This window comes from Salvelinus fontinalis, chromosome 7 (genome assembly GCF_029448725.1).
Source record: "Salvelinus fontinalis isolate EN_2023a chromosome 7, ASM2944872v1, whole genome shotgun sequence".
Classification (NCBI taxonomy): Eukaryota; Metazoa; Chordata; class Actinopteri; order Salmoniformes; family Salmonidae; genus Salvelinus; species Salvelinus fontinalis.
The window spans coordinates 63,080,368-63,107,407 of NC_074671.1; the positions used below are offsets into that span (position 1 = coordinate 63,080,368).

The window sequence follows — 27,040 nt, forward strand, 5'->3', positions numbered from 1 at the left end:
TCTATACTGGGTGACACATGACATTGACCCCCTACAGTCTGTTCTATACTGGGTGACACATGACATTGACCCCCTACAGTCTGTTCTATACTGGGTGACACATGACATTGACCCCCTACAGTCTGTTCTATACTGGATGACCCCCTACAGTCTGTTCTATACTGGGTGACACATGACATTGACCCCCTACAGTCTGTTCTATACTGGGTGACACATGACATTGACCCCCTACAGTCTGTTCTATACTGGGTGACACATGACATTGACCCCCTACTGTCTGTTCTATACTGGGTGGCACATGACATTGACCCCCTACAGTGTGTTCTATACTGGGTGACACCCTACAGTCTGTTCTGTACTGGGTGACACATGACATTGACCCCCTACAGTCTGTTCTATACTGGGTGACACATGACATTGACCCCCTACAGTCTGTTCTATACTGGGTGACACATGACATTGACACCCTACAGTCTGTTCTATACTGGGTGACACATGACATTGACCCCCTACAGTCTGTTCTATACTGGGTGACACATGACATTGACCCCCTACAGTCTGTTCTATACTGGGTGACACATGACATTGACCCCCTACAGTCTGTTCTATACTGGGTGACACGTGACATTGACCCCCTACAGTCTCTTCTATACTGGGTGACACATGACATTGACCCCCTACAGTCTGTTCTATACTGGGTGACACATGACATTGACCCCCTACATCCTGTTCTATACTGGATGACCCCCTACAGTCTGTTCTATACTGGGTGACACATGACATTGACCCCCTACAGTCTGTTCTATACTGGGTGACACATGACATTGACACCCTACAGTCTGTTCTATACTGGGTGACACATGACATTGACCCCCTACAGTCTGTTCTATACTGGGTGACACATGACATTGACCCCCTACAGTCTCTTCTATACTGGGTGACACATGACATTGACCCCCTACAGTCTGTTCTATACTGGGTGACACATGACATTGACCCCCTACTGTCTGTTCTATACTGGGTGGCACATGACATTGACCCCCTACAGTGTGTTCTATACTGGGTGACACCCTACAGTCTGTTCTGTACTGGGTGACACATGACATTGACCCCCTACAGTCTGTTCTATACTGGGTGACACATGACATTGACCCCCTACAGTCTGTTCTATACTGGGTGACACATGACATTGACACCCTACAGTCTGTTCTATACTGGGTGACACATGACATTGACCCCCTACAGTCTGTTCTATACTGGGTGACACATGACATTGACCCCCTACAGTCTGTTCTATACTGGGTGACACATGACATTGACCCCCTACAGTCTGTTCTATACTGGGTGACACGTGACATTGACCCCCTACAGTCTGTTCTGTACTGGGTGACACATGACATTGACCCCCTACAGTCTGTTCTATACTGGGTGACACATGACATTGACCCCCTACAGTCTGTTCTATACTGGGTGACACATGACATTGACACCCTACAGTCTGTTCTATACTGGGTGACACATGACATTGACCCCCTACAGTCTGTTCTATACTGGGTGACACATGACATTGACCCCCTACAGTCTGTTCTATACTGGGTGACACATGACATTGACCCCCTACAGTCTGTTCTATACTGGGTGACACGTGACATTGACCCCCTACAGTCTCTTCTATACTGGGTGACACATGACATTGACCCCCTACAGTCTCTTCTATACTGGGTGACACATGACATTGACCCCCTACAGTCTGTTCTATACTGGGTGACACGTGACATTGACCCCCTACAGTCTCTTCTATACTGGGTGACACATGACATTGACCCCCTACAGTCTGTTCTATACTGGGTGACACATGACATTGACCCCCTACAGTCTGTTCTATACTGGGTGACACATGACATTGACCCCCTACAGTCTGTTCTATACTGGGTGACACATGACATTGACCCCCTACAGTCTGTTCTATACTGGGTGACACATGACATTGACCCCCTACAGTCTGTTCTATACTGGGTGACACATGACATTGACCCCCTACAGTCTGTTCTATACTGGGTGACACGTGACATTGACCCCCTACAGTCTCTTCTATACTAGGTGACACGTGACATTGACCCCCTACAGTCTCTTCTATACTGGGTGACACATGACATTGACCCCCTACAGTCTGTTCTATACTGGATGACCCCCTACAGTCTGTTCTATACTGGGTGACACATGACATTGACCCCCTACAGTCTGTTCTATACTGGGTGACACATGACATTGACACCCTACAGTCTGTTCTATACTGGGTGACACATGACATTGACCCCCTACAGTCTGTTCTATACTGGGTGACACATGACATTGACCCCCTACAGTCTGTTCTATACTGGGTAACCCCCTACAGTCTCTTCTATACTGGGTAACACATGACATTGACCCCCTACAGTCTGTTCTATACTGGGTGACACATGACATTGACCCCCTACAGTCTGTTCTATACTGGTTGACACATGACATTGACCCCCTACAGTCTCTTCTATACTGGGTGACACATGACATTGACCCCATACAGTCTGTTCTATACTGGGTGACACATGACATTGACCCCCTACAGTCTGTTCTATACTGGGTGACACATGACATTGACCCCCTACAGTCTCTTCTATACTGGGTGACACATGACATTGACCCCCTACAGTCTGTTCTATACTGGGTGACACATGACATTGACCCCCTACAGTCTGTTCTATACTGGGTGACACATGACATTGACCCCCTACAGTCTGTTCTATACTGGGTGACCCCCTACAGTCTGTTCTATACTGGGTGACACGTGACATTGACCCCCTACAGTCTCTTCTATACTGGGTGACACATGACATTGACCCCCTACAGTCTGTTCTATACTGGGTGACACATGACATTGACCCCCTACAGTCTGTTCTATACTGGGTGACCCCCTACAGTCTGTTCTATACTGGGTGACACGTGACATTGACCCCCTACAGTCTGTTCTATACTGGGTGACACCCTACAGTCTGTTCTATACTGGGTGACACATGACATTGACTCCCTACAGTCTGTTCTATACTGGGTGACACCCTACAGTCTGTTCTATACTGGGTGACACATGACATTGACCCCCTACAGTCTGTTCTATACTGGGTGACACCCTACAGTCTGTTCTATACTGGGTGACACATGACATTGACCCCCTACAGTCTGTTCTATACTGGGTGACACCCTACAGTCTGTTCTATACTGGCTGACACATGACATTGACCCCCTACAGTCTGTTCTATACTGGGTGACACATGACATTGACATCCTACAGTCTCTTCTATACTGGGTGACACATGACATTGACCCCCCACAGTCTCTTCTATACTGGGTGACACATGACATTGACCCCCTACAGTATGTTCTATACTGGGTGACCCCCTACAGTCTGTTCTATACTGGGTGACACGTGACATTGACCCCCTACAGTCTGTTCTATACTGGGTGACACATGACATTGACCCCCTACAGTCTGTTCTATACTGGGTGACACATGACATTGACCCCCTACAGTCTGTTCTATACTGGGTGACACATGACATTGACCCCCTACAGTCTGTTCTATACTGGGTGACACATGACATTGACCCCCTACAGTCTGTTCTATACTGGATGACCCCCTACAGTCTGTTCTATACTGGGTGACACATGACATTGACCCCCTACAGTCTGTTCTATACTGGGTGACACATGACATTGACCCCCTACAGTCTGTTCTATACTGGGTGACACATGACATTGACCCCCTACTGTCTGTTCTATACTGGGTGGCACATGACATTGACCCCCTACAGTCTGTTCTATACTGGGTGACACCCTACAGTCTGTTCTGTACTGGGTGACACATGACATTGACCCCCTACAGTCTGTTCTATACTGGGTGACACATGACATTGACACCCTACAGTCTGTTCTATACTGGGTGACACATGACATTGACCCCCTACAGTCTGTTCTATACTGGGTGACACATGACATTGACCCCCTACAGTCTGTTCTATACTGGGTGACACATGACATTGACCCCCTACAGTCTGTTCTATACTGGGTGACACGTGACATTGACCCCCTACAGTCTCTTCTATACTGGGTGACACATGACATTGACCCCCTACAGTCTCTTCTATACTGGGTGACACATGACATTGACCCCCTACAGTCTGTTCTGTACTGGGTGACACGTGACATTGACCCCCTACAGTCTCTTCTATACTGGGTGACACATGACATTGACCCCCTACAGTCTGTTCTATACTGGGTGACACATGACATTGACCCCCTACATCCTGTTCTATACTGGATGACCCCCTACAGTCTGTTCTATACTGGGTGACACATGACATTGACCCCCTACAGTCTGTTCTATACTGGGTGACACATGACATTGACCCCCTACAGTCTGTTCTATACTGGGTGACACATGACATTGACCCCCTACAGTCTGTTCTATACTGGGTGACACATGACATTGACCCCCTACAGTCTGTTCTATACTGGGTGACACATGACATTGACACCCTACAGTCTGTTCTATACTGGGTGACACATGACATTGACCCCCTACAGTCTGTTCTATATTGGGTGACACATGACATTGACCCCCTACAGTCTGTTCTATACTGGGTGACACATGACATTGACCCCCTACAGCCTGTTCTATACTGGATGACCCCCTACAGTCTGTTCTATACTGGGTGACACATGACATTGACCCCCTACAGTCTGTTCTATACTGGTTGACACATGACATTGACCCCCTACAGTCTGTTCTATACTGGGTGACCCCCTACAGTCTCTTCTATACTGAGTAACACATGACATTGACCCCCTACAGTCTGTTCTATACTGGGTGACACATGACATTGACCCCCTACAGTCTGTTCTATACTGGGTGACACATGACATTGACCCCCTACAGTCTCTTCTATACTGGGTGACACATGACATTGACCCCATATAGTCTGTTCTATACTGGGTGACACATGACATTGACCCCCTACAGTCTGTTCTATACTGGGTGACACATGACATTGACCCCCTACAGTCTGTTCTATACTGGGTGACACATGACATTGACCCCCTACAGTCTGTTCTATACTGGGTGACACATGACATTGACCCCCTACAGTCTCTTCTATACTGGGTGACACATGACATTGACCCCCTACAGTCTGTTCTATACTGGGTGACCCCCTACAGTCTGTTCTATACTGGGTGACACGTGACATTGACCCCCTACAGTCTCTTCTATACTGGGTGACACATGACATTGACCCCCTACAGTCTGTTCTATACTGGGTGACACATGACATTGACCCCCTACAGTCTGTTCTATACTGGGTGACACATGACATTGACCCCCTACAGTCTCTTCTATACTGGGTGACACATGACATTGACCCCCTACAGTCTGTTCTATACTGGGTGACACATGACATTGACCCCCTACAGCCTGTTCTATACTGGATGACCCCCTACAGTCTGTTCTATACTGGGTGACACATGACATTGACCCCCTACAGTCTCTTCTATACTGGGTGACACATGACATTGACCCCCTACAGTCTGTTCTATACTGGGTGACACATGACATTGACCCCCTACAGTCTGTTCTATACTGGGTGACACATGACATTGACCCCCTACAGTCTGTTCTATACTGGGTGACACATGACATTGACACCCTACAGTCTGTTCTATACTGGGTGACACATGACATTGACCCCCTACAGTCTGTTCTATACTGGGTGACACATGACATTGACCCCCTACAGTCTGTTCTGTACTGGGTGACACATGACATTGACCCCCTACAGTCTGTTCTATACTGGGTGACACATGACATTGACCCCCTACAGTCTGTTCTATACTGGGTGACACATGACATTGACCCCCTACAGTCTGTTCTATACTGGGTGACACATGACATTGACCCCCTACAGTCTGTTCTATATTGGGTGACACATGACATTGACCCCCTACAGTCTCTTCTATACTGGGTGACACATGACATTGACCCCCTACAGTCTGTTCTATACTGGGTGACACATGACATTGACCCCCTACAGTCTGTTCTATACTGGGTGACACATGACATTGACCCCCTACAGTCTGTTCTATACTGGGTGACCCCCTACAGTCTGTTCTATACTGGGTGACACATGACATTGACCCCCTACAGTCTGTTCTATACTGGGTGACACATGACATTGACCCCCTACAGTCTGTTCTATACTGGGTGACACATGACATTGACCCCCTACAGTCTGTTCTATACTGGGTGACACATGACATTGACCCCCTACAGTCTGTTCTATACTGGGTGACACATGACATTGACCCCCTACAGTCTCTTCTATACTGGGTGACACATGACATTGACCCCCTACAGTCTGTTCTATACTGGGTGACACATGACATTGACCCCCTACCGTCTCTTCTGTACTGGGTGACACATGACATTGACCCCCTACAGTCTGTTCTATACTGGGTGACCCCCTACAGTCTGTTCTATACTGGGTGACCCCCTACAGTCTGTTCTATACTGGGTGACACATGACATTGACCCCCTACAGTCTGTTCTATACTGGGTGACACATGACATTGACCCCCTACAGTCTGTTCTATACTGGGTGACACATGACATTGACCCCCTACAGTCTGTTCTATACTGGGTGACACCCTACAGTCTGTTCTGTACTGGGTGACACATGACATTGACCCCCTACAGTCTGTTCTATACTGGGTGACACATGACATTGACACCCTACAGTCTGTTCTATACTGGGTGACACATGACATTGACCCCCTACAGTCTGTTCTATACTGGGTGACACGTGACATTGACCCCCTACAGTCTGTTCTATACTGGGTGACACATGACATTGACCCCCTACAGTCTGTTCTATACTGGGTGACACATGACATTGACCCCCTACAGTCTGTTCTATACTGGGTGACACATGACATTGACCCCCTACAGTCTGTTCTATACTGGGTGACACATGACATTGACCCCCTACAGTCTGTTCTATACTGGGTGACACATGACATTGACCCCATACAGTCTCTTCTATTCTGGGTGACACATGACATTGACCCCCTACAGTCTCTTCTATACTGGGTGACACGTGACATTGGCCCCCTACAGTCTGTTCTATACTGGGTGACACATGACATTGACCCCCTACAGTCTGTTCTATACTGGGTGACACATGACATTGACCCCCTACAGTCTGTTCTATACTGGGTGACACATGACATTGACCCCCTACAGTCTGTTCTATACTGGGTGACACATGACATTGACCCCCTACAGTCTGTTCTATACTGGGTGACACATGACATTGACCCCCTACAGTCTGTTCTATACTGGGTGACACATGACATTGACCCCCTACAGTCTGTTCTATACTGGGTGACACATGACATTGACCCCCTACAGTCTGTTCTATACTGGGTGACACGTGACATTGACCCCCTACAGTCTCTTCTATACTAGGTGACACATGACATTGACCCCCTACAGTCTCTTCTATACTGGGTGACACATGACATTGACCCCCTACAGTCTGTTCTATACTGGATGACCCCCTACAGTCTGTTCTATACTGGGTGACACATGACATTGACCCTCTACAGTCTGTTCTATACTGGGTGACACATGACATTGACACCCTACAGTCTGTTCTATACTGGGTGACACATGACATTGACCCCCTACAGTCTGTTCTATACTGGGTGACACATGACATTGACCCCCTACAGTCTGTTCTATACTGGGTGACACATGACATTGACCCCCTACAGTCTGTTCTATACTGGGTGACACATGACATTGACCCCCTACAGTCTGTTCTATACTGGGTGACCCCCTACAGTCTGTTCTATACTGGGTGACACATGACATTGACCCCCTACAGTCTGTTCTATACTGGGTGACACATGACATTGACCCCCTACAGTCTCTTCTATACTGGGTGACACATGACATTGACCCCCTACAGTCTGTTCTATACTGGGTGACACATGACATTGACCCCCTACATCCTGTTCTATACTGGATGACCCCCTACAGTCTGTTCTGTACTGGGTGACACATGACATTGACCCCCTACAGTCTGTTCTATACTGGGTGACACATGACATTGACCCCCTACAGTCTGTTCTATACTGGGTGACACATGACATTGACCCCCTACAGTCTGTTCTATACTGGGTGACACATGACATTGACCCCCTACAGTCTGTTCTATACTGGGTGACACATGACATTGACACCCTACAGTCTGTTCTATACTGGGTGACACATGACATTGACCCCCTACAGTCTGTTCTATATTGGGTGACACATGACATTGACCCCCTACAGTCTCTTCTATACTGGGTGACACATGACATTGACCCCCTACAGTCTGTTCTATACTGGGTGACACATGACATTGATCCCCTACAGCCTGTTCTATACTGGATGACCCCCTACAGTCTGTTCTATACTGGGTGACACATGACATTGACCCCCTACAGTCTGTTCTATACTGGTTGACACATGACATTGACCCCCTACAGTCTGTTCTATACTGGGTGACCCCCTACAGTCTGTTCTATACTGGGTGACACATGACATTGACCCCCTACAGTCTGTTCTATACTGGTTGACACATGACATTGACCCCCTACAGTCTGTTCTATACTGGGTGACACATGACATTGACCCCATATAGTCTCTTCTATACTGGGTGACACATGACATTGACCCCCTACAGTCTGTTCTATACTGGGTGACACATGACATTGACCCCCTACAGTCTCTTCTATACTGGGTGACACATGACATTGACCCCCTACAGTCTGTTCTATACTGGGTGACCCCCTACAGTCTGTTCTATACTGGGTGACACGTGACATTGACCCCCTACAGTCTCTTCTATACTGGGTGACACATGACATTGACCCCCTACAGTCTGTTCTATACTGGGTGACACATGACATTGACCCCCTACAGTCTGTTCTATACTGGGTGACACATGACATTGACCCCCTACAGTCTCTTCTATACTGGGTGACACATGACATTGACCCCCTACAGTCTGTTCTATACTGGGTGACACATGACATTGACCCCCTACAGTCTGTTCTATACTGGGTGACACATGACATTGACCCCCTACAGTCTGTTCTATACTGGGTGACACATGACATTGACACCCTACAGTCTGTTCTATACTGGGTGACACATGACATTGACCCCCTACAGTCTGTTCTATACTGGGTGACACATGACATTGACCCCCTACAGTCTGTTCTGTACTGGGTGACACATGACATTGACCCCCTACAGTCTGTTCTATACTGGGTGACACATGACATTGACCCCCTACAGTCTGTTCTATACTGGGTGACACATGACATTGACCCCCTACAGTCTGTTCAATACTGGGTGACACATGACATTGACCCCCTACAGTCTGTTCTATATTGGGTGACACATGACATTGACCCCCTACAGTCTCTTCTATACTGGGTGACACATGACATTGACCCCCTACAGTCTGTTCTATACTGGGTGACACATGACATTGACCCCCTACAGCCTGTTCTATACTGGATGACCCCCTACTGTCTGTTCTATACTGGGTGACACATGACATTGACCCCCTACAGTCTGTTCTATACTGGGTGACACATGACATTGACCCCCTACAGTCTGTTCTATACTGGGTGACCCCCTACAGTCTGTTCTATACTGGGTGACACATGACATTGACCCCCTACAGTCTGTTCTATACTGGGTGACACATGACATTGACCCCCTACAGTCTGTTCTATACTGGGTGACACATGACATTGACCCCCTACAGTCTGTTCTATACTGGGTGACACATGACATTGACCCCCTACAGTCTCTTCTATACTGGGTGACACATGACATTGACCCCCTACAGTCTGTTCTATACTGGATGACACATGACATTGACCCCCTACAGTCTCTTCTGTACTGGGTGACACATGACATTGACCCCCTACAGTCTGTTCTATACTGGGTGACCCCCTACAGTCTGTTCTATACTGGGTGACACATGACATTGACCCCCTACATCCTGTTCTATACTGGATGACCCCCTACAGTCTGTTCTATACTGGGTGACACATGACATTGACCCCCTACAGTCTGTTCTATACTGGGTGACACATGACATTGACCCCCTACAGTCTGTTCTATACTGGGTGACACATGACATTGACCCCCTACAGTCTGTTCTATACTGGGTGACACATGACATTGACCCCCTACAGTCTGTTCTATACTGGGTGACACATGACATTGACACCCTACAGTCTGTTCTATACTGGGTGACACATGACATTGACCCCCTACAGTCTGTTCTATATTGGGTGACACATGACATTGACCCCCTACAGTCTGTTCTATACTGGGTGACACATGACATTGACCCCCTACAGCCTGTTCTATACTGGATGACCCCCTACAGTCTGTTCTATACTGGGTGACACATGACATTGACCCCCTACAGTCTGTTCTATACTGGTTGACACATGACATTGACCCCCTACAGTCTGTTCTATACTGGGTGACCCCCTACAGTCTCTTCTATACTGGGTAACACATGACATTGACCCCCTACAGTCTGTTCTATACTGGGTGACACATGACATTGACCCCCTACAGTCTGTTCTATACTGGTTGACACATGACATTGACCCCCTACAGTCTCTTCTATACTGGGTGACACATGACATTGACCCCATATAGTCTGTTCTATACTGGGTGACACATGACATTGACCCCCTACAGTCTGTTCTATACTGGGTGACACATGACATTGACCCCCTACAGTCTGTTCTATACTGGGTGACACATGACATTGACCCCCTACAGTCTGTTCTATACTGGGTGACACATGACATTGACCCCCTACAGTCTGTTCTATACTGGGTGACACATGACATTGACCCCCTACAGTCTCTTCTATACTGGGTGACACATGACATTGACCCCCTACAGTCTGTTCTATACTGGGTGACCCCCTACAGTCTGTTCTATACTGGGTGACACGTGACATTGACCCCCTACAGTCTCTTCTATACTGGGTGACACATGACATTGACCCCCTACAGTCTGTTCTATAGTGGGTGACACATGACATTGACCCCCTACAGTCTGTTCTATACTGGGTGACACATGACATTGACCCCCTACAGTCTCTTCTATACTGGGTGACACATGACATTGACCCCCTACAGTCTGTTCTATACTGGGTGACACATGACATTGACCCCCTACAGCCTGTTCTATACTGGATGACCCCCTACAGTCTGTTCTATACTGGGTGACACATGACATTGACCCCCTACAGTCTGTTCTATACTGGGTGACACATGACATTGACCCCCTACAGTCTGTTCTATACTGGGTGACACATGACATTGACCCCCTACAGTCTGTTCTATACTGGGTGACACATGACATTGACCCCCTACAGTCTGTTCTATACTGGGTGACACATGACATTGACCCCCTACAGTCTGTTCTAAACTGGGTGACACATGACATTGACCCCCTACAGTCTGTTCTGTACTTGGTGACACATGACATTGACCCCCTACAGTCTGTTCTATACTGGGTGACACATGACATTGACCCCCTACAGTCTGTTCTATACTGGGTGACACATGACATTGACCCCTACAGTCTGTTCTATACTGGGTGACACATGACATTGACCCCCTACAGTCTGTTCTATATTGGGTGACACATGACATTGACCCCCTACAGTCTCTTCTATACTGGGTGACACATGACATTGACCCCCTACAGTCTGTTCTATACTGGGTGACACATGACATTGACCCCCTACAGCCTGTTCTATACTGGATGACCCCCTACAGTCTGTTCTATACTGGGTGACACATGACATTGACCCCCTACAGTCTGTTCTATACTGGGTGACACATGACATTGACCCCCTACAGTCTGTTCTATACTGGGTGACCCCCTACAGTCTGTTCTATACTGGGTGACACATGACATTGACCCCCTACAGTCTGTTCTATACTGGGTGACACATGACATTGACCCCCTACAGTCTGTTCTGTACTGGGTGACACATGACATTGACCCCCTACAGTCTGTTCTATACTGGGTGACACATGACATTGACCCCCTACAGTCTGTTCTATACTGGGTGACACATGACATTGACCCCTACAGTCTGTTCTATACTGGGTGACACATGACATTGACCCCCTACAGTCTGTTCTATATTGGGTGACACATGACATTGACCCCCTACAGTCTCTTCTATACTGGGTGACACATGACATTGACCCCCTACAGTCTGTTCTATACTGGGTGACACATGACATTGACCCCCTACAGCCTGTTCTATACTGGATGACCCCCTACAGTCTATTCTATACTGGGTGACACATGACATTGACCCCCTACAGTCTGTTCTATACTGGGTGACACATGACATTGACCCCCTACAGTCTGTTCTATACTGGGTGACCCCCTACAGTCTGTTCTATACTGGGTGACACATGACATTGACCCCCTACAGTCTGTTCTATACTGGGTGACACATGACATTGACCCCCTACAGTCTGTTCTATACTGGGTGACACATGACATTGACCCCCTACAGTCTGTTCTATACTGGGTGACACATGACATTGACCCCCTACAGTCTGTTCTATACTGGGTGACACATGACATTGACCCCCTACAGTCTCTTCTATACTGGGTGACACATGACATTGACCCCCTACAGTCTGTTCTATACTGGGTGACACATGACATTGACCCCCTACAGTCTCTTCTGTACTGGGTGACACATGACATTGACCCCCTACGGTCTGTTCTATACTGGGTGACCCCCTACAGTCTGTTCTATACTGGGTGACCCCCTACAGTCTGTTCTATACTGGGTGACACATGACATTGACCCCCTACAGTCTGTTCTATACTGGGTGACACATGACATTGACCCCCTACAGTCTGTTCTATACTGGGTGACACATGACATTGACCCCCTACAGTCTCTTCTATACTGGGTGACACATGACATTGACCCCCTACAGTCTGTTCTATACTGGATGACCCCCTACAGTCTGTTCTATACTGGGTGACACATGACATTGACCCCCTACAGTCTGTTCTATACTGGGTGACACATGACATTGACCCCCTACAGTCTGTTCTATACTGGGTGACACATGACATTGACCCCCTACAGTCTGTTCTATACTGGGTGACACATGACATTGACCCCCTACAGTCTGTTCTATACTGGGTGACACATGACATTGACACCCTACAGTCTGTTCTATACTGGGTGACACATGACATTGACCCCCTACAGTCTGTTCTATACTGGGTGACACATGACATTGACCCCCTACAGTCTGTTCTGTACTGGGTGACACATGACATTGACCCCCTACAGTCTGTTCTATACTGGGTGACACATGACATTGACCCCCTACAGTCTCTTCTATACTGGGTGACACATGACATTGACCCCCTACAGTCTGTTCTATACTGGGTGACACATGACATTGACCCCCTACAGTCTGTTCTATACTGGGTGACACATGACATTGACCCCCTACAGTCTGTTCTATACTGGGTGACACCTGACATTGACCCCCTACAGTCTGTTCTATACTGGGTGACACATGACATTGACACCCTACAGTCTGTTCTATACTGGGTGACACATGACATTGACCCCCTACAGTCTGTTCTATACTGGGTGACACATGACATTGACCCCCTACAGTCTCTTCTATACTGGGTGACACATGACATTGACCCCCTACAGTCTGTTCTATACTGGGTGACACATGACATTGACCCCCTACAGCCTGTTCTATACTGGATGACCCCCTACAGTCTGTTCTATACTGGGTGACACATGACATTGACCCCCTACAGTCTGTTCTATATTGGGTGACACATGACATTGACCCCCTACAGTCTCTTCTATACTGGGTGACACATGACATTGACCCCCTACAGTCTGTTCTATACTGGGTGACACATGACATTGACCCCCTACAGCCTGTTCTATACTGGATGACCCCCTACAGTCTGTTCTATACTGGGTGACACATGACATTGACCCCCTACAGTCTGTTCTATACTGGGTGACACATGACATTGACCCCCTACAGTCTGTTCTATACTGGGTGACCCCCTACAGTCTGTTCTATACTGGGTGACACATGACATTGACCCCCTACAGTCTGTTCTATACTGGGTGACACATGACATTGACCCCCTACAGTCTGTTCTATACTGGGTGACACATGACATTGACCCCCTACAGTCTGTTCTATACTGGGTGACACATGACATTGACCCCCTACAGTCTGTTCTATACTGGGTGACACATGACATTGACCCCCTACAGTCTCTTCTATACTGGGTGACACATGACATTGACCCCCTACAGTCTGTTCTATACTGGGTGACACATGACATTGACCCCCTACAGTCTCTTCTGTACTGGGTGACACATGACATTGACCCCCTACGGTCTGTTCTATACTGGGTGACCCCCTACAGTCTGTTCTATACTGGGTGACACATGACATTGACCCCCTACAGTCTGTTCTATACTGGGTGACACATGACATTGACCCCCTACAGTCTGTTCTATACTGGGTGACACATGACATTGACCCCCTACAGTCTGTTCTATACTGGGTGACACCCTACAGTCTGTTCTGTACTGGGTGACACATGACATTGACACCCTACAGTCTGTTCTATACTGGGTGACACATGACATTGACCCCCTACAGTCTGTTCTATACTGGGTGACACGTGACATTGACCCCCTACAGTCTGTTCTATACTGGGTGACACATGACATTGACCCCCTACAGTCTGTTCTATACTGGGTGACACATGACATTGACCCCCTACAGTCTGTTCTATACTGGGTGACACATGACATTGACCCCCTACAGTCTGTTCTATACTGGGTGACACATGACATTGACCCCCTACAGTCTGTTCTATACTGGGTGACACATGACATTGACCCCATACAGTCTCTTCTATTCTGGGTGACACATGACATTGACCCCCTACAGTCTCTTCTATACTGGGTGACACGTGACATTGGCCCCCTACAGTCTGTTCTATACTGGGTGACACATGACATTGACCCCCTACAGTCTGTTCTATACTGGGTGACACATGACGTTGACCCCCTACAGTCTGTTCTATACTGGGTGACACATGACATTGACCCCCTACAGTCTGTTCTATACTGGGTGACACATGACATTGACCCCCTACAGTCTGTTCTATACTGGGTGACACATGACATTGACCCCCTACAGTCTGTTCTATACTGGGTGACACATGACATTGACCCCCTACAGTCTGTTCTATACTGGGTGACACATGACATTGACCCCCTACAGTCTGTTCTATACTGGGTGACACGTGACATTGACCCCCTACAGTCTCTTCTATACTAGGTGACACGTGACATTGACCCCCTACAGTCTCTTCTATACTGGGTGACACATGACATTGACCCCCTACAGTCTGTTCTATACTGGATGACCCCCTACAGTCTGTTCTATACTGGGTGACACATGACATTGACCCCCTACAGTCTGTTCTATACTGGGTGACACATGACATTGACACCCTACAGTCTGTTCTATACTGGGTGACACATGACATTGACCCCCTACAGTCTGTTCTATACTGGGTGACACATGACATTGACCCCCTACAGTCTGTTCTATACTGGGTAACCCCCTACAGTCTCTTCTATACTGGGTAACACATGACATTGACCCCCTACAGTCTGTTCTATACTGGGTGACACATGACATTGACCCCCTACAGTCTGTTCTATACTGGTTGACACATGACATTGACCCCCTACAGTCTCTTCTATACTGGGTGACACATGACATTGACCCCATACAGTCTGTTCTATACTGGGTGACACATGACATTGACCCCCTACAGTCTGTTCTATACTGGGTGACACATGACATTGACCCCCTACAGTCTCTTCTATACTGGGTGACACATGACATTGACCCCCTACAGTCTGTTCTATACTGGGTGACACATGACATTGACCCCCTACAGTCTGTTCTATACTGGGTGACACATGACATTGACCCCCTACAGTCTGTTCTATACTGGGTGACCCCCTACAGTCTGTTCTATACTGGGTGACACGTGACATTGACCCCCTACAGTCTCTTCTATACTGGGTGACACATGACATTGACCCCCTACAGTCTGTTCTATACTGGGTGACACATGACATTGACCCCCTACAGTCTGTTCTATACTGGGTGACACATGACATTGACCCCCTACAGTCTCTTCTATACTGGGTGACACATGACATTGACCCCCTACAGTCTGTTCTATACTGGGTGACACATGACATTGACCCCCTACATCCTGTTCTATACTGGATGACCCCCTACAGTCTGTTCTGTACTGGGTGACACATGACATTGACCCCCTACAGTCTGTTCTATACTGGGTGACACATGACATTGACCCCCTACAGTCTGTTCTATACTGGGTGACACATGACATTGACCCCCTACAGTCTGTTCTATACTGGGTGACACATGACATTGACCCCCTACAGTCTGTTCTATACTGGGTGACACATGACATTGACACCCTACAGTCTGTTCTATACTGGGTGACACATGACATTGACCCCCTACAGTCTGTTCTATATTGGGTGACACATGACATTGACCCCCTACAGTCTCTTCTATACTGGGTGACACATGACATTGACCCCCTACAGTCTGTTCTATACTGGGTGACACATGACATTGACCCCCTACAGCCTGTTCTATACTGGATGACCCCCTACAGTCTGTTCTATACTGGGTGACACATGACATTGACCCCCTACAGTCTGTTCTATACTGGTTGACACATGACATTGACCCCCTACAGTCTGTTCTATACTGGGTGACCCCCTACAGTCTCTTCTATACTGGGTAACACATGACATTGACCCCCTACAGTCTGTTCTATACTGGGTGACACATGACATTGACCCCCTACAGTCTGTTCTATACTGGTTGACACATGACATTGACCCCCTACAGTCTCTTCTATACTGGGTTACACATGACATTGACCCCATATAGTCTGTTCTATACTGGGTGACACATGACATTTACCCCCTAGAGTCTGTTCTATACTGGGTGACACATGACATTGACCCCCTACAGTCTCTTCTATACTGGGTGACACATGACATTGACCCCCTACAGTCTGTTCTATACTGGGTGACACATGACATTGACCCCCTACAGTCTCTTCTATACTGGGTGACACATGACATTGACCCCCTACAGTCTGTTCTATACTGGGTGACCCCCTACAGTCTGTTCTATACTGGGTGACACGTGACATTGACCCCCTACAGTCTCTTCTATACTGGGTGACACATGACATTGACCCCCTACAGTCTGTTCTATACTGGGTGACACATGACATTGACCCCCTACAGTCTGTTCTATACTGGGTGACACATGACATTGACCCCCTACAGTCTCTTCTATACTGGGTGACACATGACATTGACCCCCTACAGTCTGTTCTATACTGGGTGACACATGACATTGACCCCCTACAGCCTGTTCTATACTGGATGACCCCCTACAGTCTGTTCTATACTGGGTGACACATGACATTGACCCCCTACAGTCTGTTCTATACTGGGTGACACATGACATTGACCCCCTACAGTCTGTTCTATACTGGGTGACACATGACATTGACCCCCTACAGTCTGTTCTGTACTGGGTGACACATGACATTGACCCCCTACAGTCTGTTCTATACTGGGTGACACATGACATTGACCCCCTACAGTCTGTTCTATACTGGGTGACACATGACATTGACCCCCTACAGTCTGTTCTATACTGGGTGACACATGACATTGACCCCCTACAGCCTGTTCTATACTGGATGACCCCCTACAGTCTGTTCTATACTGGGTGACACATGACATTGACCCCCTACAGTCTGTTCTATACTGGGTGACACATGACATTGACCCCCTACAGTCTGTTCTATACTGGGTGACCCCCTACAGTCTGTTCTATACTGGGTGACACATGACATTGACCCCCTACAGTCTGTTCTATACTGGGTGACACATGACATTGACCCCCTACAGTCTGTTCTATACTGGGTGACACATGACATTGACCCCCTACAGTCTGTTCTATACTGGGTGACACATGACATTGACCCCCTACCGTCTCTTCTATACTGGGTGACACATGACATTGACCCCCTACAGTCTGTTCTATACTGGGTGACACATGACATTGACCCCCTACAGTCTCTTCTGTACTGGGTGACACATGACATTGACCCCCTACAGTCTGTTCTATACTGGGTGACCCCCTACAGTCTGTTCTATACTGGGTGACCCCCTACAGTCTGTTCTATACTGGGTGACACATGACATTGACCCCCTACAGTCTGTTCTATACTGGGTGACACATGACATTGACCCCCTACAGTCTGTTCTATACTGGGTGACACATGACATTGACCCCCTACAGTCTGTTCTATACTGGGTGACACCCTACAGTCTGTTCTGTACTGGGTGACACATGACATTGACCCCCTACAGTCTGTTCTATACTGGGTGACACATGACATTGACACCCTACAGTCTGTTCTATACTGGGTGACACATGACATTGACCCCCTACAGTCTGTTCTATACTGGGTGACACGTGACATTGACCCCCTACAGTCTGTTCTATACTGGGTGACACATGACATTGACCCCCTACAGTCTGTTCTATACTGGGTGACACATGACATTGACCCCCTACAGTCTGTTCTATACTGGGTGACACATGACATTGACCCCCTACAGTCTGTTCTATACTGGGTGACACATGACATTGACCCCCTACAGTCTGTTCTATACTGGGTGACACATGACATTGACCCCCTACAGTCTGTTCTATACTGGGTGACCCCCTACAGTCTGTTCTATACTGGGTGACACGTGACATTGACCCCCTACAGTCTCTTCTATACTGGGTGACACATGACATTGACCCCCTACAGTCTGTTCTATACTGGGTGACACATGACATTGACCCCCTACAGTCTGTTCTATACTGGGTGACACATGACATTGACCCCCTACAGTCTCTTCTATACTGGGTGACACATGACATTGACCCCCTACAGTCTGTTCTATACTGGGTGACACATGACATTGACCCCCTACAGCCTGTTCTATACTGGATGACCCCCTACAGTCTCTTCTATACTGGGTGACACATGACATTGCCCCCTTACAGTCTGTTCTATACTGGGTGACACATGACATTGACCCCCTACAGTCTGTTCTATACTGGGTGACACATGACATTGACCCCCTACAGTCTGTTCTATACTGGGTGACACATGACATTGACCCCCTACAGTCTGTTCTATACTGGGTGACACATGACATTGACACCCTACAGTCTGTTCTATACTGGGTGACACATGACATTGACCCCCTACAGTCTGTTCTATACTGGGTGACACATGACATTGACCCCCTACAGTCTGTTCTGTACTGGGTGACACATGACATTGACCCCCTACAGTCTGTTCTATACTGGGTGACACATGACATTGACCCCCTACAGTCTGTTCTATACTGGGTGACACATGACATTGACCCCCTACAGTCTGTTCTATACTGGGTGACACATGACATTGACCCCCTACAGTCTGTTCTATGTTGGGTGACACATGACATTGACCCCCTACAGTCTCTTCTATACTGGGTGACACATGACATTGACCCCCTACAGTCTGTTCTATACTGGGTGACACATGACATTGACCCCCTACAGCCTGTTCTATACTGGATGACCCCCTACAGTCTGTTCTATACTGGGTGACACATGACATTGACCCCCTACAGTCTGTTCTATACTGGGTGACACGTGACATTGACCCCCTACAGTCTGTTCTATACTGGGTGACACATGACATTGACCCCCTACAGTCTGTTCTATACTGGGTGACACATGACATTGACCCCCTACAGTCTGTTCTATACTGGGTGACACATGACATTGACCCCCTACAGTCTGTTCTATACTGGGTGACACATGACATTGACCCCCTACAGTCTGTTCTATACTGGGTGACACATGACATTGACCCCCTACAGTCTCTTCTATACTGGGTGATAACATGACATTGACCGCCTACAGTCTGTTCTATACTGGGTGACACATGACATTGACCCCCTACAGTCTCTTCTGTACTGGGTGACACATGACATTGACCCCCTACAGTCTGTTCTATACTGGGTGACCCCCTACAGTCTGTTCTATACTGGGTGACCCCCTACAGTCTGTTCTATACTGGGTGACACATGACATTGACCCCCTACAGTCTGTTCTATACTGGGTGACACATGACATTGACCCCCTACAGTCTGTTCTATACTGGGTGACCCCCTACAGTCTGTTCTATACTGGGTGACACGTGACATTGACCCCCTACAGTCTCTTCTATACTGGGTGACACATGACATTGACCCCCTACAGTCTGTTCTATACTGGGTGACACATGACATTGACCCCCTACAGTCTGTTCTATACTGGGTGACACATGACATTGACCCCCTACAGTCTCTTCTATACTGGGTGACACATGACATTGACCCCCTACAGTCTGTTCTATACTGGGTGACACATGACATTGACCCCCTACAGCCTGTTCTATACTGGATGACCCCCTACAGTCTGTTCTATACTGGGTGACACATGACATTGCCCCCTTACAGTCTGTTCTATACTGGGTGACACATGACATTGACCCCCTACAGTCTGTTCTATACTGGGTGACACATGACATTGACCCCCTACAGTCTGTTCTATACTGGGTGACACATGACATTGACCCCCTACAGTCTGTTCTATACTGGGTGACACATGACATTGACACCCTACAGTCTGTTCTATACTGGGTGACACATGACATTGACCCCCTACAGTCTGTTCTATACTGGGTGACACATGACATTGACCCCCTACAGTCTGTTCTGTACTGGGTGACACATGACATTGACCCCCTACAGTCTGTTCTATACTGGGTGACACATGACATTGACCCCCTACAGTCTGTTCTATACTGGGTGACACATGACATTGACCCCCTACAGTCTGTTCTATACTGGGTGACACATGACATTGACCCCCTACAGTCTGTTCTATGTTGGGTGACACATGACATTGACCCCCTACAGTCTCTTCTATACTGGGTGACACATGACATTGACCCCCTACAGTCTGTTCTATACTGGGTGACACATGACATTGACCCCCTACAGCCTGTTCTATACTGGATGACCCCCTACAGTCTGTTCTATACTGGGTGACACATGACATTGACCCCCTACAGTCTGTTCTATACTGGGTGACACATGACATTGACCCCCTACAGTCTGTTCTATACTGGGTGACCCCCTACAGTCTGTTCTATACTGGGTGACACATGACATTGACCCCCTACAGTCTGTTCTATACTGGGTGACACATGACATTGACCCCCTACAGTCTGTTCTATACTGGGTGACACATGACATTGACCCCCTACAGTCTGTTCTATACTGGGTGACACATGACATTGACCCCCTACAGTCTCTTCTATACTGGGTGATAACATGACATTGACCGCCTACAGTCTGTTCTATACTGGGTGACACATGACATTGACCCCCTACAGTCTCTTCTGTACTGGGTGACACATGACATTGACCCCCTACAGTCTGTTCTATACTGGGTGACCCCCTACAGTCTGTTCTATACTGGGTGACCCCCTACAGTCTGTTCTATACTGGGTGACACATGACATTGACCCCCTACAGTCTGTTCTATACTGGGTGACACATGACATTGACCCCCTACAGTCTGTTCTATACTGGGTGACACATGACATTGACCCCCTACAGTCTGTTCTATACTGGGTGACACCCTACAGTCTGTTCTGTACTGGGTGACACATGACATTGACCCCCTACAGTCTGTTCTATACTGGGTGACACATGACATTGACACCCTACAGTCTGTTCTATACTGGGTGACACATGACATTGACCCCCTACAGTCTGTTCTATACTGGGTGACACGTGACATTGACCCCCTACAGTCTGTTCTATACTGGGTGACACATGACATTGACCCCCTACAGTCTGTTCTATACTGGGTGACACATGACATTGACCCCCTACAGTCTGTTCTATACTGGGTGACACATGACATTGACCCCCTACAGTCTGTTCTATACTGGGTGACACATGACATTGACCCCCTACAGTCTGTTCTATGTTGGGTGACACATGACATTGACCCCCTACAGTCTCTTCTATACTGGGTGACACATGACATTGACCCCCTACAGTCTGTTCTATACTGGGTGACACATGACATTGACCCCCTACAGCCTGTTCTATACTGGATGACCCCCTACAGTCTGTTCTATACTGGGTGACACATGACATTGACCCCCTACAGTCTGTTCTATACTGGGTGACACATGACATTGACCCCCTACAGTCTGTTCTATACTGGGTGACCCCCTACAGTCTGTTCTATACTGGGTGACACATGACATTGACCCCCTACAGTCTGTTCTATACTGGGTGACACATGACATTGACCCCCTACAGTCTGTTCTATACTGGGTGACACATGACATTGACCCCCTACAGTCTGTTCTATACTGGGTGACACATGACATTGACACCCTACAGTCTGTTCTATACTGGGTGACACATGACATTGACCCCCTACAGTCTGTTCTATACTGGGTGACACATGACATTGACCCCCTACAGTCTGTTCTGTACTGGGTGACACATGACATTGACCCCCTACAGTCTGTTCTATACTGGGTGACACATGACATTGACCCCCTACAGTCTGTTCTATACTGGGTGACACATGACATTGACCCCCTACAGTCTGTTCTATACTGGGTGACACATGACATTGACCCCCTACAGTCTGTTCTATGTTGGGTGACACATGACATTGACCCCCTACAGTCTCTTCTATACTGGGTGACACATGACATTGACCCCCTACAGTCTGTTCTATACTGGGTGACACATGACATTGACCCCCTACAGCCTGTTCTATACTGGATGACCCCCTACAGTCTGTTCTATACTGGGTGACACATGACATTGACCCCCTACAGTCTGTTCTATACTGGGTGACACATGACATTGACCCCCTACAGTCTGTTCTATACTGGGTGACCCCCTACAGTCTGTTCTATACTGGGTGACACATGACATTGACCCCCTACAGTCTGTTCTATACTGGGTGACACATGACATTGACCCCCTACAGTCTGTTCTATACTGGGTGACACATGACATTGACCCCCTACAGTCTGTTCTATACTGGGTGACACATGACATTGACCCCCTACAGTCTCTTCTATACTGGGTGATAACATGACATTGACCGCCTACAGTCTGTTCTATACTGGGTGACACATGACATTGACCCCCTACAGTCTGTTCTATACTGGGTGACACCCTACAGTCTGTTCTGTACTGGGTGACACATGACATTGACCCCCTACAGTCTGTTCTATACTGGGTGACACATGACATTGACACCCTACAGTCTGTTCTATACTGGGTGACACATGACATTGACCCCCTACAGTCTGTTCTATACTGGGTGACACGTGACATTGACCCCCTACAGTCTGTTCTATACTGGGTGACACATGACATTGACCCCCTACAGTCTGTTCTATACTGGGTGACACATGACATTGACCCCCTACAGTCTGTTCTATACTGGGTGACACATGACATTGACCCCCTACAGTCTGTTCTATACTGGGTGACACATGACATTGACCCCCTACAGTCTGTTCTATACTGGGTGACACATGACATTGACCCCCTACAGTCTCTTCTATACTGGGTGATAACATGACATTGACCGCCTACAGTCTGTTCTATACTGGGTGACACATGACATTGACCCCCTACAGTCTCTTCTGTACTGGGTGACACATGACATTGACCCCCTACAGTCTGTTCTATACTGGGTGACCCCCTACAGTCTGTTCTATACTGGGTGACCCCCTACAGTCTGTTCTATACTGGGTGACACATGACATTGACCCCCTACAGTCTGTTCTATACTGGGTGACACATGACATTGACCCCCTACAGTCTGTTCTATACTGGGTGACACATGACATTGACCCCCTACAGTCTGTTCTATACTGGGTGACACCCTACAGTCTGTTCTGTACTGGGTGACACATGACATTGACCCCCTACAGTCTGTTCTATACTGGGTGACACATGACATTGACACCCTACAGTCTGTTCTATACTGGGTGACACATGACATTGACCCCCTACAGTCTGTTCTATACTGGGTGACACGTGACATTGACCCCCTACAGTCTGTTCTATACTGGGTGACACATGACATTGACCCCCTACAGTCTGTTCTATACTGGGTGACACATGACATTGACCCCCTACAGTCTGTTCTATACTGGGTGACACATGACATTGACCCCCTACAGTCTGTTCTATACTGGGTGACACATGACATTGACCCCATACAGTCTCTTCTATTCTGGGTGACACATGACATTGACCCCCTACAGTCTCTTCTATACTGGGTGACACGTGACATTGGCCCCCTACAGTCTGTTCTATACTGGGTGACACATGACATTGACCCCCTACAGTCTGTTCTATACTGGGTGACACATGACATTGACCCCCTACAGTCTGTTCTATACTGGGTGACACATGACATTGACCCCCTACAGTCTGTTCTATACTGGGTGACACATGACATTGACCCCCTACAGTCTGTTCTATACTGGGTGACACATGACATTGACCCCCTACAGTCTGTTCTATACTGGGTGACACATGACATTGACCCCCTACAGTCTGTTCTATACTGGGTGACACATGACATTGACCCCCTACAGTCTGTTCTATACTGGGTGACACATGACATTGACCCCCTACAGTCTCTTCTATACTGGGTGACACATGACATTGACCCCCTACAGTCTGTTCTATACTGGGTGACACATGACATTGACCCCCTACAGTCTCTTCTATACTGGGTGACACATGACATTGACCCCCTACAGTTAACAGTAAACTATGTCATTGTTATTTTTGTCTCGCTCTTCAATTCCACTGAGAATATTTGTCTGTTTTCAATCCAACATGAGCTTGTTCCTTTCAGATTCTGGTGATTGGACTGAAGCCTTCTCTCAAAGTGTGGATGACATTTCCCTATGGCAAGGTACCTCTTCTCTCTTCTAGGCCTTTCTCCTCTCCCTCACAACCCTTCCTCTCTCTCGTTATCCTTCTCTTTCTCCTCTCCGTCACAACCCTTCCTCTCTCGTTATCCTTCTCTGACCTCTCTTCCCCCTCTTCCTCACAACCCTTCCTCTCTCTCGTTATCCTTCTCTTTCTCCTCTCCCTCACAACCCTTCCTCTCTCGTTATCCTTCTCTGACCTCTCTTCCCCCTCTTCCTCACAACCCTTCCTCTCTCGTTATCCTTCTCTTTCTCCTCTCCGTCACAACCCTTCCTCTCTCGTTATCCTTCTCTGACCTCTCTTCCCCCTCTTCCTCACAACCCTTCCTCTCTCTCGTTATCCTTCTCTGACCTCTTTTCCCCCTCTTCCTCACAACCCTTCCTCTCTCTCTCGTTATCCTTCTCTGACCTCTTTTCCCCCTCTTCCTCACAACCCTTCCTCTCTCTCTCGTTATCCTTCTCTGACCTCTTTTCCCCCTCTTCCTCACAACCCTTCCTCTCTCTCGTTATCCTTCTCTGACCTATCTTCCCCCTCTTCCTCACAACCCTTCCTCTCTCTCGTTATCCTTCTCTGACCTCTCTTCCCCCTCTTCGTCACAACCCTTCCTCTCTCGTTATACTTCTCTGACCTCTCTTCCTCCTCTCCCTCACAACCCTTCCTCTCTCTCGATATCCTTTTCTGACCTCTTCCTCCTCTCCCTCACAACCCTTCCTCTCTCTCGATATCCTTTTCTGACCTCTCTCCTCCTCTCCCTCACAACCCTTCCTCTCTCTCGTTATCCTTCTCTTCCCCCTCTCCCTCTCTCCTTCCCACCCTCTCTGTGACCTCCTCTTTGTTGCTTGTTTTAATGGGATTTTGCCTCACTGTAGAACGGTGCGAGCTAAAGGCCCATCATGTTGTTATATAGGATCCCTAACCCTTTATTGAATGTCACAATCATAACATGCCTAGCTGCTGGGGGGGGGGGGGGCACAATAGACGCTGCCTGGCTAGGAACAGAACAGGAGATTGGAGGCTGGGGGGGGGGGGGGGGGGGGGGGCACAATAGACGCTGCCTGGCTAGGAACAGAACAGGAGATTGGAGGCTGGGGGGGGGGGGGGGGGCACAATACGTGCTGCCTGGCTAGGAACAGAACAGGAGATTGGAGGCTGGGGGGGGGGGGGGGGCACAATAGACGCTGCCTGGCTAGGAACAGAACAGGAGATTGGAGGCTGGGGGGAGGGGGGGGGGGGCACAATAGACACTGCCTGGCTAGGAACAGAACAGGAGATTGGAGGCTGGGGGAGGGGGGGGCACAATAGGTGCTGCCTGGCTAGGAACAGAACAGGAGATTGGAGGCTGGGGGGGGGGCACAATAGACGCTGCCTGGCTAGGAACAGAACAGGAGATTGGAGGCTGGGGGGGGGGGGGGGGGCACAATAGACGCTGCCTGGCTAGGAACAGAACAGGAGAAAGGCCCTGTAATTTCTATTCATTGTATATAAATGCAGCTATTTGCTGAACTGATTAAAGTACATCAGTCTTCATCATACCCTGCGGTTGTGCCAGTAATAAGGTGTCGTTCACATAC

General features: G+C 48.2%; 1 protein-coding gene across 4 annotated transcripts in view; it reads left to right on the forward strand.

The window, feature by feature from the left end:
• vps8 (VPS8 subunit of CORVET complex) overlaps positions 1-27,040 on the forward strand; it is a gene marked incomplete at its 3' end in the record, with an annotated part of 108,327 nt that overhangs the window by 26,101 nt on the left and 55,186 nt on the right. For all 4 annotated transcript variants that reach the window (XM_055930301.1, XM_055930302.1, XM_055930303.1 and 1 more), the window contains 1 exon segment: positions 25,393-25,452. In XM_055930301.1, the coding sequence (XP_055786276.1) occupies positions 25,393-25,452 (60 nt within the window).